The sequence below is a fragment of the Moschus berezovskii genome, chromosome 15, assembly GCF_049115385.1.
Source record: "Moschus berezovskii isolate FMDL1 chromosome 15, NW_MosBer_1.0, whole genome shotgun sequence".
Classification (NCBI taxonomy): Eukaryota; Metazoa; Chordata; class Mammalia; order Artiodactyla; family Moschidae; genus Moschus; species Moschus berezovskii.
Genome location: NC_142474.1, coordinates 65,434,421 through 65,449,743, shown reverse-complemented (window position 1 = coordinate 65,449,743; position 15,323 = coordinate 65,434,421). Strand labels below are relative to the sequence as shown.

General features: G+C 43.8%; 1 protein-coding gene across 5 annotated transcripts in view; it reads left to right on the top strand.

Moving 5' to 3' along the window:
- NRP1 (neuropilin 1) overlaps positions 1-15,323 on the top strand; it is a 151,263-nt gene that overhangs the window by 119,468 nt on the left and 16,472 nt on the right. For 3 of the 5 annotated variants that reach the window (XM_088844151.1, XM_055428084.2, XM_055428074.2), the window contains 3 exons: positions 4,868-5,012; positions 8,424-8,528; positions 13,373-13,432. In XM_088844151.1, coding sequence (XP_088700277.1) covers positions 4,868-5,012; positions 8,424-8,528; positions 13,373-13,432 — 310 coding nt within the window. The remainder of the gene's footprint in view (positions 1-4,867; positions 5,013-8,423; positions 8,529-13,372; positions 13,433-15,323) is intronic. The other 2 variants (XM_055428093.2, XM_055428098.2) reach the window with 1 other exon arrangement.

Here is a 15,323-nt window from a genome sequence, read left to right as displayed (position 1 = left end):
CCCATCTCTAAAACTTCTTCTTGCAAAACTGAAACTCCCTCACCATTAAACAATAATTTTCCAGCCCCTGACAACCACCAAATATTTGAATTTCTGTTTCTATGAATTTGACTACTCCAGGAGCCTCTGTTAGTGGAAGCATAAAAAATTTAGCCTCTGTGATGGGCTTGTTTTACTTTACATGATGTCCTCAAGTTTCAGCCAGTGTTGTAGTGTGGATCAGAATTTCATTTCTGTTTAAAGCTGAATAATATTCTATCCTGTGTACAGGCCACATGTTGAGTATCTGTCCATCCACTGATGAACACTTTCATTGCTTCTAACACTTGTCTATCATGAATAATGCTTAAGTCTATTTTTTATACATTGGAACCTTTAAAAAAGCAGCTGGCCTTTGATGATCTAGTGAAAAAAGATATATTCCAACCTTCCCCAGAACATGTGGTATAATTTTTCTTTTTTAACACAAGTATCCTTTAGTGATAATGGTTTACTGGGGCTCATGGTTACATGTATTTGCATTTCTTGGGCACAGAACACCAACTAGGAAGGGATACCCCAAGTATGTGGGGTGACCTGGAAACTGATTTCAGATTAAATAAGGAAGTTATTTTCAGAAATCAGCTAAATTTCAGATTAACTGATTTCAGATTAAAATAAGGAAGCATCCTCAGAAATTCATTTCTGTGCAGAACTCTATGTGGGTATTACATTCAGCTAATGATACTTCTCACCACCAGCCCAGTTGGCCTTTCTGTCCCAGCCTCCTCATCCCTGCTTTGCTGAGGATCTACTCCTTTTGTGAAAAGATTTGGGGAATGGGAAAGAATGGGACTGTGGGATTATGGCTTAATACAGTCACTTGGGCCAAAGGCTTTGCAGGCAAGAAGCAGAGCCGGGCCACGCAGCCAGCTCCCACTCTGCCCAGATGTGGGGGCTCTGCAGAGGCTGTCCCCACATGTTGCACTCCGCTCCAGTGGGCAGAGCACCGAGAAGGATGGTGCTGCTCAGAAATGTAAGAATTCCTCTCCCGTCTCACCGCTAGTTAACTTGTGGTTTCTAAAACATTTCCGGTGTTTTCTTTTTTTTTTTTAATCCATGTGCAGCTACTTTCTTTGGTGTCCCTTTCATTTTCCTCTTTTATGTCTGCCCCTCTTGTTTTGGTAGAAGAAAAAGTAAAATAAACATCAGAAACTGGAGTTCCCCTAAGAGCCAGTCTTTTTGGAGGAATCATGAGCCCTGTGGCTTTAGCACCAAGTGTGAATATGCTGCAAATCAACAAGTTGCCACAGTTGCATGGCAGTGTGTACTGTTGTGACGTGTTCTTCAGCACGAGGGTTCTAAGAGGGAAGGAAACAGGTCACCATATGCTCTGGGTGGGATGCGCCCTATGCTTACTGGCCTTTGTTATCCACTTGTCTGAGGTCAAGTCTAAAGCTATCACTCCCTTGTAGGGCATCACGTATAGCCTTCACAAGAAGCCAACAGCACCCAGCTTTCAATTGTAACAAAAAAACTCTGTCCAAGATTGGTTGAATGTGTCAGATCTTATTCCTAAAATTTTATTTTACCCATTAATATCATGTTCCTATGTATTTAAGCCATGTGCTGTGTGCCAAGTTGCTTCAGTCGTGTCTGACTCTTTGCAACCCTATGGACTGTAGCCTGCCAGGCTCCTCTGCCCATGGGATTCTCCAAGCAAGAATACCTGGGTGGGTTGCCATGCCCTTCTCCAGGGGATCTTCCTGACCCAGGGATCGAACTTGTGTCTCTTACATATGCATTGGCAGGCAAGTTCTTTACCACTAGTGCCACCTGGGAAGCCCCTTATTTAAACCATAAAAGCTTCTAAATTGTTGGCAGGGCATCTAATAAGTGATTCCTAACATGTCCTTCCCCTGGAATAAAATCTTCAAGATGAAAAAGAAAACTGGTTAAATCATCCATTTAGGAGCAGTGTGTATTTGTAACTTGGCACAAAGATAGTTAAAACATACTGTATTTGAACTTGCAAGTAAAGGTTACCTGCTTAGGATGCCAAGTATGTTTTATGTAATGGTAAAGTGAGCACTCTGTTTTATGATATGAAACAGCACCTTGATAGATTTGGAATCCTTTATGCCCTCTCCTTCGGAGAAGGCAATGGCAAGCCACTCCAGTACTCTTGCCTGGAAAATCCCATGGATGGAGGAGCCTGGTAGGCTGCAGTCCGTGGGGTCGCTAAGGGTCGGACACGACTGAGCGACTTCACTTTCACTTTTCACTTTCACACATTGGAGAAGGAAATGGCAACTCACTCCAGTGTTCTTGCCTGGAGAATCCCAGGGACTGGGGAGCCTGGTGGGCTTCCGTCTATGGGGTCACACAGAGTCGGACACGACTGAAGTGACTTAGCAGCAGCAGCAGCAGCAGCATGCCCTCTCCTTATTTCCTACACCTAAACGGTACATGATGGACAAGGTACACCAGAGTCTTTGAATCAACTAGTCTTTCCAGGAGCAAATATATCTAAACACTCTAAGCCCTCTTCTTCTAAAGCATGACTAGTAAAAGGACAGAAAGACATGTTGTAAGCAGTGTTACGTTGTAAACAATGTTATGTTAGCAAACTTAGCCCAGTTCCATGTGACCCTTCCTTGCTAATATTCTTCCCAGCTCATCACTGATGACCTTTGTAATGTATTTACATTAAAAGTAGGAGAATAAGCTGGGATTCCATAGGTGTAAGTGCTTTTCTCTTAGGAATGTTGAAGCTATGTTAATGTAGATGGAACTTGCCTGTGTAGTAATGCTGTTTTCATTATAATTAGTGTCTTACTGACAACACTTAATTGGGCCTGACAATGATATCCATCAGATTCTCAATTACTGGCAGCGACTGCAGTTCTATCAAGAAGGCAAGGGCCCCCAGTAGTGAATTTACTCTTGAAAATGATAGAAGGAAATTTTAATTGAGAGAAGCAGATAGGTACGAGCCCAGTACTTCTAGATTCCTAGAGGATTTTCTGAGTTGGAAAAGACTAATTAATTTACTTCTAGATGGCTCAGTGGTAAAGAATCAGCCTGCCAGTGCAGGAGACACAAGGGGTGTGGGTTCGATCTCTGGGTTGGGAAGATCCCCTGGAGGAGGGCATGGCAGCCCACTCCAGTATTCTGGAGAATCCTATTGATAGAGGTGCCTGGCGGGGTACAGTCCATGGGGTCTCAAAGAGTCATATATGACTGAGTGACTGAACACACACACAATAGTAGAACCTACCTCTCAAAACTGTCTTGAGGATTACGTTGAGTTAATACGTTTTAAGCCTGTAGAACAATGCCTTGCATCAGTAAGGATCACATGGTGCTTGGTATATAAAACAACAGTCCCAGTGACAAGGTAATTTGGTTTTTATAATCCCTTCCCCTCTTCCCATTCTGGACTGAGTTAGGAAGGATACTGGGATAGGAGGATACAGAGAGGCTTATCCATTTCTTGAAAAAGAAAACAAGCCTAGCCATTGCTCCATTTTCCAATGATTCCACTCAAGGGCTTCCCATCAGTGTAAAAAGGGGAACAGAATAATCCAGCAGCAGCAGGCAATAACGACTGGTCTCCTGAGCATGTCACAGTGATGTCGAGTTAGGAATGCACTTCACTCACTGCAGGGCAACCAGGCATCCGAACACCGTTTAGCGAGCAGGACCCCCATCACTTTCCTGAGATGAGAATTTATTTTATCTACACATGTCTCCAGCTGGTGGGACTGCGTAAGTCAACAGCAGTTCCAGGGGACTGGAATCACCCAAGTTCTTGGTAACACAGCACTTGCACCATGTGAAATTTACTGTCTCCTCCAGGAAAGGAATTTCTCAAGCTTCTTTTTTTAAAAAAAATTTACTTATTTACTTTTGGCTGTGCTGTGTCTTCATTGCTGCATGGGCTTTATCTCTAGTTGCGGAGAGTGGGGACTACGCTCCAGTTGCCATGCGTGGGCTTCTCATTGCAGTGGCTTCTCTTGTTGCAGGCTTCCCTGGTGGCTTAGATGGTAAAGAGTCTGCCTGCAGTGAGGGAGACCCAGGTTCAATCCCTGGGTCGGGAAGATCTCCTGGAGAAGGAAATGGCAACCCACTCCAGTATCCTTGCCTGGAATATTCCATGGACAGAGGAGCCTGGCAGGCTGCACAGTCCATGGGTCGTGAAGAGTCGGACACAACTGAGTGACTTCACTTTCTTCACTTTATCTTGTTTCAGAGCACGGGCTCTAGGGCATGTGGGCTCAGTGATGGCAGCTCCCAGGTTCTAGAGCACAGGCTCAATAGTTGTGGTACAGGCTTCATGGTTGCACAGCATGTGGGATCTTCCCAGACCAAGGATCGAACCCATGTTCCCTGCATTGGCAGGCGGATTCTTTACCACTGAGCTATCAGGAAAGCCCCCTTGCAGTTCTTGAGGATGGAGTTTTAGCAAAACCAGGACCCACTCATCCGAGAGAATGTAAGAGGAGTTGTTACTGGAAACACAGTCTTGATTATAAGCTCTGAGAAGAGGCAGGCTTCTTTCCTGAGTTTTCTTTCTCCACCTCAAGGAAATGGTGAAGCTGTCACTTCTTCCAGGCACATCAACCTATCATTTAAAAATGTGTCTCATTAAATCCTTAGCTTCTGGTCTAGCCTCAGTGCGGCCTCCAGAGTTTCTGAGAAGGAACGTCTGTCACTTCCCAGAGAAGGTTTAATTGTTTTTTTCCATTCTCATGTAGGAATGTCAGCCTTTTGTGAAGTGGTAGAATGAGGCCCATTTTTCTGCCCTGTTTAAAGAGTCCTCAAGGAGAGACTCTTCTGCCGAAAGGGAGTTTTGTTAATACCTGCTGGTTCTCGTTCTTCACAGTCTTTTGAAGGCAACAACAACTACGATACACCTGAGCTGCGGACCTTTCCACCCCTTTCCACACGGTTCATCAGGATCTACCCTGAAAGAGCCACTCATGGCGGACTGGGGCTGCGAATGGAGCTGCTGGGCTGTGAGGTGGAAGGTAAACCCGCTCTGCTCCCCTAGATGTTTTCTGTCCTTTTTCACGTGCTATGGCCCTGACGGTGCTGCTGCAGATTGCCACCTTTCCCCCAAATGATCCTGTGTCTCTTGTGCCTGCCTGTGCGTAAGGCTCATCACCTGGTGAGCGGCACGAAGCAGTGCTTCTGCATCTTGCTTTCGTGGGGGTTGTTTGCATAACACTCCTCAGATTCTGGGTGGAGGGGTGTTCTCTGATCTGTTTTTAAAAAATGATGTGTTGTGAAGTTCACATAACAAAATTCACCACTCTAAACAAGTCTGGCATTTGTACGTAGTCGTAGTTGACAGGTGCTTATGCAATCAGCCTTTGTCTAGTTACAAAAGATTTGTATCAGTCCAAAATGAAAGCCCCTCTAGCAGCTCAAGCAGACCCTCTCCATCCCCATCATCCCTCAACCCCTGGCAACCACGGATTCCTTGACCTTCTTAGAGTTCTTCAGAGGCCTGTGTCTGGTCCAGGTTTCCGTCTGCAGTGCTGACTACCATCACATACTAGCAGGAAGCAGCATTTGACAGACCAAAACATTGAGTCGTTGTCTTGGATAAATTTCTCAGACTGCTGCAGAGAAACCAAACTTTACATCACATAATGTATGTAATGTACAATAGGGTCTGTTTAAAGATATGACTGCATAAACTTAGGTTATCATAGGAAGGTCAGGGACAAATTCAGTTCTCACATTGACCCCAGAACTGCACTTTCCTCTGCGTTTTTTTTTTTAATCACATAATGAATGAGATGAATGTTTAAAAAAATCATATGATGGTTGCTCAGTGTACTATTTAATGCTTTTGTGCACTGGAATTCCCATCTGCCTTCGATTTGGGCATAAGTGAGTAACCTTATACCAACATTTTCATCCCCATAAAGGTCTTCCTCTAGGTTAGCGCAAAGAATGGCTATTGTTGGTACCCAGATGTTAATCCATTGAGCATATGCTCAAAGTTGTTTCGAAGGATGCTTTTTAAATATCACCTTCTTGGGATTTCAAAATTATTTGTGTTTCAAGCTACCCAAATATAATTACATTCCTGAGCACATTAAATATCATAAAACATTTCTTAGGCACTAAAAAATCTTAAGCTATAAATCACCATCCTGGTGAATCATTCATAGCTGCTTTCCTATGTGTTTATTTAAAAGCAGGCCATTATCTCCCATTCTTTACTGGGTAGCTGTTTCCATATCTGTGGCTATGTCCCAGGACCCCTGAATTATCCCATCACTGTCAACACAGACCACGAATGACCATGTTCCAGGACATTGGCAAAGACGCCTAGGAAAAAAGAGGGTAGGGGCAGACCGAACCACCTGCAGATACATTGGTTCAGTGTGCTGAGCAGTGTGGTCACCTGGAAAAGGGCCTCTGCTGCTCTGATGCGGGACTTTAGCCTGGATTCTGGGAAGCAACACTGATTTAGGAGGTGGAATGAATGGATGGTTGAAAAGACTGGGCCTGGTGGCAGTTTGCCAGTGTCAACTCTGTGCTGAGGTTGTGATGGTGGTGAAGGGATTGACTACAGATGTTCACAGGCACTCAGCAAAGTGGGGAAGTCGCCCCGAGCCACGTGAGGAACCAGCATCCAGGGAAAGAACTGTCCGAGCTTTTCAACACAGTTGGTGAAAGGGAGTGTTTTTCTTCTTCCTTAAAATGATTAACAGGCCCTTATTAAATATCAACTTTGTACCTTGTTCTACAGGAGATGCCTAAAGGGATAGGAAAAAAGGATGAGGTACAACCCAGCCATCTCTGGGGCCTCAAGCTTATTTGGGGCTAGGACTTGTATTTAAGAAACAATTAGAGGACCACAGAAGATAAAATATTTTCAAGTAGTAAAATTGGGACAACAGAATGAATCACTTTGGGGGTTTCCCTCGTGGTCCAGTGGTTAAGACTGCATTTCCACTGCAGGGGGCATGAGTTCAATCCTTGGCCAGAGAACTAAGATCCCATATGCTTATCCCCACACTGCAAAAAAAAAAGAAAATTTAATTAAAAAAAAAAATTTTAAAAAGACTCACATTTTACTTTTTTCAGTTTAATCCAGGTACTACCCTGGGCCACGTCCAATGTAAAACTCCTTCTTTATAAATACCACAAGGAATGTGGAAAAACCAGCAAAGTGAATAGAGAGTTTAAAAATGGCACAAAACCAAGAGCAAAGGCAGCTTAGCAAAGGCAAGCATCAAGATTGCTGAAGAGGATGCTATTGATTCGCTGTTAGCAATGAGCAGAACCCAGAATCGGTGTGTACACAGTTTACAAAGTCCAGTTTGTAGCCTAAACAGTGTGGACATTACCTCCATGTGGTGATTTCCTAGCAATTATTGGTGTGTATCCTGGGCAGTTGAGGACGTCAAAACTAGCTATGTTTCTCCATTTGTTATAACTCTGCTCAGTCCTGTACAATGAAAAACTGTGTCAACTTTTTATTGAGAAAGCAGCAGTTACCAGCACATTCCAACTGACCAGAAACTATTAGAGAACAGACCCCCGCTCCCCGCCGACTCCCAGCATCTTGTCTGGTTCTCAGACATCAAGAGAACTGTCCATTATCTCAAGTCTTGTAAAGTGAAACGTAATGCCGAAAACTGTAAAATATTAAACAGATTGCAAAAATGAGGAACAGGCTGAAAAAAAAAAATAGATGGAACTAAATGTAAAGAACTTCAAAAGCAGTCTTTGATTAATGCTGGCTACTTTTCAACTACAAACTCAGAGCTATGGGAATACCTGCTGGCAGCGGAATGTGGTCCCCCGGGAGTTAAGGTAACATGACCCCCGGGAGCTCCCAGACACCTGCTCTGGAGGGAGCGCTCAAGAACCCAGATGCTTACTTAGAGGGAAATGGAGTCACTGTGAAAAAAATAAATAAGAACAATATTGTACTAAAAGTGAATGCTGAGACTCCCTTTTGGGAAAAAAATTACAAGATAAACTGAGTAAATATCAAGAATATAAAATAATTCATGACAATCGATTCCTCTAGCACCTTGAAAATGAAAGGAAAAACAGTTCAAGCAAAATCTCTATCATCAAAATTCTCAACTCCAGGGTCATGAATAAATAACCGCAGAGAATTCAGGAACTTTTCATAAAAGGGATGTTTATATAGATAACAACGTATGAAATGAGAAGGCAGCCAAGTCTACCAAGGAGATAGGGATCAAATACCAAAACAGAGCAGTCCCCAGTGCCTTCTGCAAAATCCAAGTATCTTCCACTCCTGAAAAAGAGGCAGGCACACCACCCTCCTGGCCTTCCTATGGCAGATTAAAGTTTTCGGTGAAAGCATTAGCAGAGTCAACAACCAGGGGGCTGGAGAATACATTTGAGAGGTGTGAGAAAATAATCCTTGGATCTTGTTTCAGCACCTACAGCTGGACCGACCACTCCCAATGGGAACCTGGTAGATGAATGTGATGATGACCAGGCCAACTGCCACAGCGGAACAGGTGATGACTTCCAGCTCACAGGTGCAGAAACCATCTTCATCCCATTGCTGTGGCATCTCAGTTTATGTTGTAGTTGAGACCTGCTCATTAACACCTGTGTGTATGTGTGTGTTTGTGTGTGTATGTGTGAAAATCCTCGTGGCACTAGGCATCAGGGTGGAGGGAACTTTGCCAGAACACATGCATCTTCATCTCCTCATGTCATCACATAAACAAATTGTTCTTCCAAGTCACAGCCATCCGAAACAGTAATTTTAGCCATTTCAGAGTCAAGGGCTGGGATTGTATTCATTGAATGAATAAGAATTTCTCCATGGCTAAATGTATCTGAGGTTGGGCTTCCCTGGGGGCTCAATGGTAAAAAATCTACATGCCAATGCAGGAGACCTGGGTTCGATCCCTGAGTCAGGAAGATCCCCTTGAGGAGGGCATGGCAACCCACCCCAGTATTCTTGCCTGGGAAAGAATCCTGCCATGGACAGGGAGCCATGTTCATGGGGTTGCAAAAGAGTCGGACACAACTTAGCAACTAAACAATAACAAACAACAATATGTAACATAAATTGATTCTCATCTTCAACCCTCGCCCCCAGCCCCAGTAACACATGCTCCACACACTTGAGAACATTTATTTTCAAACAGGAATCAAAATGTTTGTGTGGATCCTTCAACTAATTGATGAAATTAGACTTATATTTGAACTGCAGCTTTTAAGTTAGAATTTTGTGACTCATTTTACATTAAAATTTAGAAAGCCAGAATTCGTTGTTATTTCACATCACCACTAACAGATATATCGGGGATGGCATGTACCGCGTGCCTCACTGACTCGTTTAGAGGATGACTCCATAATATTCTGAAATCCTAAGAGCTAGAAAGTGACCTTCTCTTCCACTTGGACTGGCAGAGGAAACATTAAGCAGATGGGGAAGTCAGACTCCACCATTTGGAAATTGGCCAAAGTCCTAGAATTTTCACCCTATTGTTGCCAGAGGTGCTGTGGGACCTTTATTGCTACCCAGGTCAAAGCGCAGTTTCTTAGAGCATCTGACTCTCATTTTACATTAAACAGCAGCCCTTGGGTGCAGTCTCTGTTTTCACCCAGAAGGGACTCTAGAGAGCCCATGTAATTCCTTTGAAACTGAAGGTGTTCCCGTGTAACTTCATAATAGTGCCATGTTAGTGGCTAATGCATTAATGTAAAATCTGGAGGGACCCCCATTTCCAATTCAGAACCTCTCCTCTGAAAGAGCAAGACTGCTCTGCTACTCTGAGATGGAATAAAGGTAAAATCTAGCTGAGAAGTTTAGTATCATGAACTGAGTTTACATATAAATCCCTCCTCCTAAGGCTCTCTCCCTCCAAATTTCCAGAATAATCGCTTACAGTCAAATGGCCAATAAATATTACATGGCTATGGGATTTTGAAAATAAGTCTTGTGTATAAGTAGCCACAAGCCACAAAAATTACACTAATCAAGACAGAGGCCTTTTCTTTGTAAGATGTCAAGCTCCAGCTGAAAACCATATAGCTAATATGAAAAACAAGAGTACTAGCCTGTGAAGCAGGTCCTACAGAACCTTCCCAAGGTCGCCTGTAAACACTCTCTGCAAACCTTAGGCTTTTTGCAAACCTAGTCACACATCCCGTCCGTAGTGAAAATCCTCATAAAAAGGAATGGATACAGTCATCAGAGACTCTTCTGTTCAATTACCCTCTGGAGAAGAGGTTCTTTCCTTTATAAACCCTAAAGTGGTCAGTTAATATTGATTAGAGTCAAAGCCTCAGATTTACTCCTCTCGTCAGAACAACCAACCTTCTCATTTTTGCATTGCTTCATGACTGAATCAATTGAAACCTAAGCCTTTGAATGAAACAGGGCAAGTCTGTTAGCCTCGAGCAAATTGTGAATGGCACCAAGTTGCAAACCGCAGAAAATGGGTCATTTCCAGTGGAAACACTGACAATCCTTTAAAAGTACAAGGTGATCATTTATTTACAGTGTTTAAACTCATTTGTTGGATAGAATCATTTATTTAGATAGAAAAAAAAAAGGGCATTCTCTTTTTTTTTACATATTATCCTGGCCCCCCAAAAATGTCATTTTCTCAGGCCAGCACATTTGTCTAAATAATTTGATCAATAGGTGCATATAATAAGAACTTCTAGGGGTACTGATCAAGTTAACTTCATTCCACCATTAAAAAGAGGTGATTCTTTAACCAATAAGAACCTACTGTACAATGCAGGGAACTCTGCTCAATATTATGTGACAACCTAAATGGGAAAAGAATTGGAAAAGGATATAGGTACATGTATAACTCAGTTACTTTGCTGAAATTATTGCAGCTTTGCTAATCAACTACACTCCAATACAGAAGAAAAAGTTAAAAAAAAAAAGAAAAGGTGATCTTAGAAGGCCTTCTCATGCTTCATGTGCATTTATTGCATCATGGCCAATTTGTCCTTTTTTGAAAGCTTATTTTCCTCTATGAAGCTCTGTGTTAGTCTTCTCTGAAGAAGGGTGTGCTGACAGGTGCCAGTGCTTGCAGGCAGCCTAGCCCTCCCCAACCCCGGTATCTATTCCCAGGTAGCATCTTGCCTCCTGGACTCACACGCAAGTCCGTACTCTCCTTGCTGTTTCGGTCACAGCTGCAAACTTGGAATGCTTAGTGCCTTGAAACCAAACCAAAAATATTCTTTCTTTCATCCTGATGGGTGGAAGCCTAGAAATTGGGATCAGTGTTCTCTTAAGGTTTGGGTCCTAAACACAGATGGTGTCACTTTAATGTGTTCTCCCAGGGGTGACCTATTTGGACATAGTGGGAGATAAGTATTGTAGCCAAATGCTCATTCCTCTAAACAACACTGAATTCCAGGTGAACTGCACCAAACACATGGAAATAAAGAGAGATTTTGCTCTCCTTTGCTTGCTTGCCAAGGTGAAAATTCACCCTTGAAGTTCCTCATTTGCAAATGCCTTTGAAGTCATTAGATAATACAATTGGCTTCAAAGGCACCAGGAGGCCAGATTTCACATTGGATCTGTGTCTACCCGGCAGCGGAATTTGGCTCCCAACCTCTCACAAAATTGACAGTGCGTATCGGTTTTAAAAAGTGAGTTTTCACCTTGAGTCTTTCTCCTGTAAGACCACTGGGAACGGAATGCTAATGCGTTCTGGCCTCCCTCCAGTTCTGCCATTACAGATTCACCTTCTTAACCCATAATATATATAATTCCTTCTCCTAGCGCCTGCCTTGTTGAGGGCACATGCATGTGTGACCACTCATCCAGCGTATTTACTGAGCAAGCAGGGGTAACACGACTTGGTGCTGCAGTGGATGAGCTCAGAAATCTTCATGCCACCCCAGGAGCTCGGTTTTTTGGCTCTCTGATTCATGAGCTGGGTGATTTCTGACCCATGGGAGATTCAGGTTAGGACCAGGGCTCAGCCAGAATAGGAATGATCATAGTCTCTTTATTGAATGACAGTATTGAACGGTATACAATGACACCTCATAACCACCTCCAAACATGAGCCCGCCCATGTCCTTACCCTGAGTCTGCCCAGGACCTTATCTCTTGGGAAAGCAAATAGATGATCCTCAACCATTATCTGCAAGGCAGACACACCTAAGGAGAAATGACTTTCTCAAGTACCTACGTAGTAAACAATAAACCAGTTTTTCAAGAAGCATTCAAGTGATGCTTGTGGTTTGGGCAAGTTGAGGAACAGGGCTTTACAACAGAAATCTCAGGCTTCCCTGGTTGTCCAGTGGTTAGGACTCTGCCACTCTTCCACCGCAGGGGGTGTGGGTTCCAACCCTGGTTCGTGAGATCCTGTGGGCTACCTGCTGCTGCTGTCACTAATTCACATCAGTAGTGTCTGACTCTTTGCGACCCTATGGACTGTAGCCCACCAGACTCAGCTGTCCATGGGGATTCTCCAGGCAAGAATACTGGAGTGGTAGCCATACCCTCCTCCAGGGGATCTTCCCAACCCAGGGACTGAACCCGAATCTCTTGCCTGCGTCTCCAGCATTGGCAAGTGGGCTCTTTACCACTAGCACCACCTGGGAAGCCAAAATAAATAAATAAAACAGAAGTCTCATGATAAAGGGCAGAAAATGGCTGAGCTAAGATACTTAAGCAGAGATGGTAGATCTAAGTTTCCACGACATCCTTGGACCAAGTATTCCAAGTCAACCCAGACTGATTAAAGTTCACAGTGTTCAGGGTGTTGTTTGTGCAGTCTTCCAGCTCCTCGGGACTGTGAAGAAACATGTCCCCCCTTTCACTTTCCCTACAGCTTGTCCAAGCTACATACTGGGCGGAATATTTGTCCTTGGGAAAAATAAACAACCACAGCAGCAAAAGAAAGGAGGAATTACAGCTACCCACTTAAAACCTTCAGTTTTTAAAATAGATGGTGGGGACGAGCCTTGCAACACCCTCCCCTCCAAAAGGCACACATCTGAAACCTTGGGAAACTATTTGAACTTAGAGGTCTAGGTCAAGTTTAATACTCAAGTCACTAAGGACCTTGGGAGGCCTTTGCTTTTCATTGTTGCCATTGTGAGCATCCTCGATTAGTCTGGGAGTCAAGGAATGCCCTTGAAGGAAGTCTGGAATTATCCATACTGTCTAGATGCTTTATGAATAAGTGGGTGAAAAATAGTGGTTTATTTGAACTTGGTGTGGTGATGAGCAAAATTTGAGACAGTTACTCTAGCTGGAATTAAAAGAAGAGTTATTTAAGGGAACTGCTAGCCTTTAACAGACGTATGTAAGAGTGTTCTCTGCTGTGTATTACTTATCATCCTGCTTTTTCTCATCTCGTATATTATTCTTTCTGTGTTTTAGGTGGTACCACTGTGCTCACCACAGAGAAGCCAACGGTGATAGACAGCACTATACAGTCAGGTATCAAATACCAAAGAGAAAATTGATTCAGATATGTGTGTCTTCTTCCCCAAAATTGCGCATCGCTACGCTTCTCAGTTTCCATTTCCCATCAAGTCCCAGCAGAGATGCCACCAGCATCTGGTCCCCAAGCAGGAGCCATAAACACTGCTTCCTTTTCATCCACATGTACATGCAGCAGGGAGCGAGATTTCCTCCCCCATCAGTCACTGCCAAATGGTGACAATCCCCACTCTCAACGGAAGGAACCAAGGAACATACTTTGTTTAAACGCAGCACATCTAGGACATGGACTGTGTTTGCAAACTCGGGAGAAGGAAATCTCCCAGGCAGCAGCCTGACTATTTATTTTCATCGCCGCTCTGCAAATCAGAGACAGGCGAAGTTTGTCAGTTTTGCCTGCCACGGAGTTGGCAGTTTTACAGCCACGTTTCCAGCGGGTGCACCGCGAGATGGTGTGCAGGAAACCAGGGCTGGAGAGGACAGCCCTGAGGTGGACTACCTCTACATCCTTTTTTATTAACACATGATTGACCGGGGGGTTTTTGCAAAAACTTAGTTGGATGATTATTATGTAGGTGACTATTAAAATGTCTCCAGTTGATAACATTCAGGTAACAAAAGACATGGGCTTCCCCAGTGGCTCAACAGTAAAGAATCTGCCTGCAGTGCAGAAGATGCAGGTTTGATCCCTGGGTTAGGAAGATCCCTTGGAGAAGAAAATGGCAACCCACTCCAGTTTCTTGCCTGGAGAATCCCATGGACAGAGGAGCCTGGTGGGCTATAGTCCATGGGATCAAAAAGAGCTGGACACAACTGAGCAATGAACTACAACAAAAGACATATTAATATATCTCTGGTCAGTAAGTTGTTCATAGAGTCCTGTGATGACTTTTAGAGCTTTGCTGTTGATCAGGGCCCAGCCACAGGGAAATGGTGGCCTCCCCCTCACTCTCTTTTGTATTTCGATAGTATTTTTTGAAAATCTTCCCCACAGACACACATGAGGGGAAACAGTGCGTATAAGCAATCAGAGGTTTTACATACTTTAAAAGTTAACCATTAGAGAGAGGTGAACAGGTCAGCTCACCAGCTTCTCCCATTTCCTCTATTGAAGCCTGCTCAGCCTTGGCCTCCACGGTCACTTATTAACGGGGCATGTGGTGTACATCAATGTTTCCTCAATAGCAGACCCTCCCCAGCCAGCAGAAAGCAGAAAGGACTGTTCTAATTAGCATGCTTCCTCAAAGGGTGCTGTCACTCTTGACCTGATTAAACTGAAAAACAAACCTCCCTTCAGTTGAACTTAACCCCAGTTTTCCCCATGGTTGGCTCTGGGTGACAGACTCCCTGCTACCACTGAGCTCATTGTTGTTTAGTCACTAAGTCATGTCTGACTCTTTTTGACCCCATGGACTGTAACCCATCAGGCCCCTCTGATCATGGAATTTCCCAGGCAAGAATACTGGAGTAGGTTGCCATTTCCTTCTCCAGGGGATCTTCCAAACCCATTGATCAAACCCAAGTCTCCTGTAGTGGCAGGAGGGTCCTTTACCACTGAGCCATTGGGGAAGCCCACCACTCAGCTAAGACACCCCCAAATACCAAAGATGAAACTGAAGAATAGTGTTCAGCTAAATCATCACGGTGCAGGAGTCCCCCTCATACCTTTTCAGGTTATAAATGTGGCCTTGGGGGATTGACTAGCTGCCTTTTGCTCACTTCCCATCTTCCCTGATAAGAAATTTCTTCTTTTTTTCCACTCAGCCCCATCTGGATGGTTTTCTGTGGGGTAACTTCCTGCAAGCTCTTTATGACTGTCACAGGGAATGGGGTGAGGTGAACAACTGAAGTTCTAATAACGTAACAAACATTTTAACTGTTGCTCTAG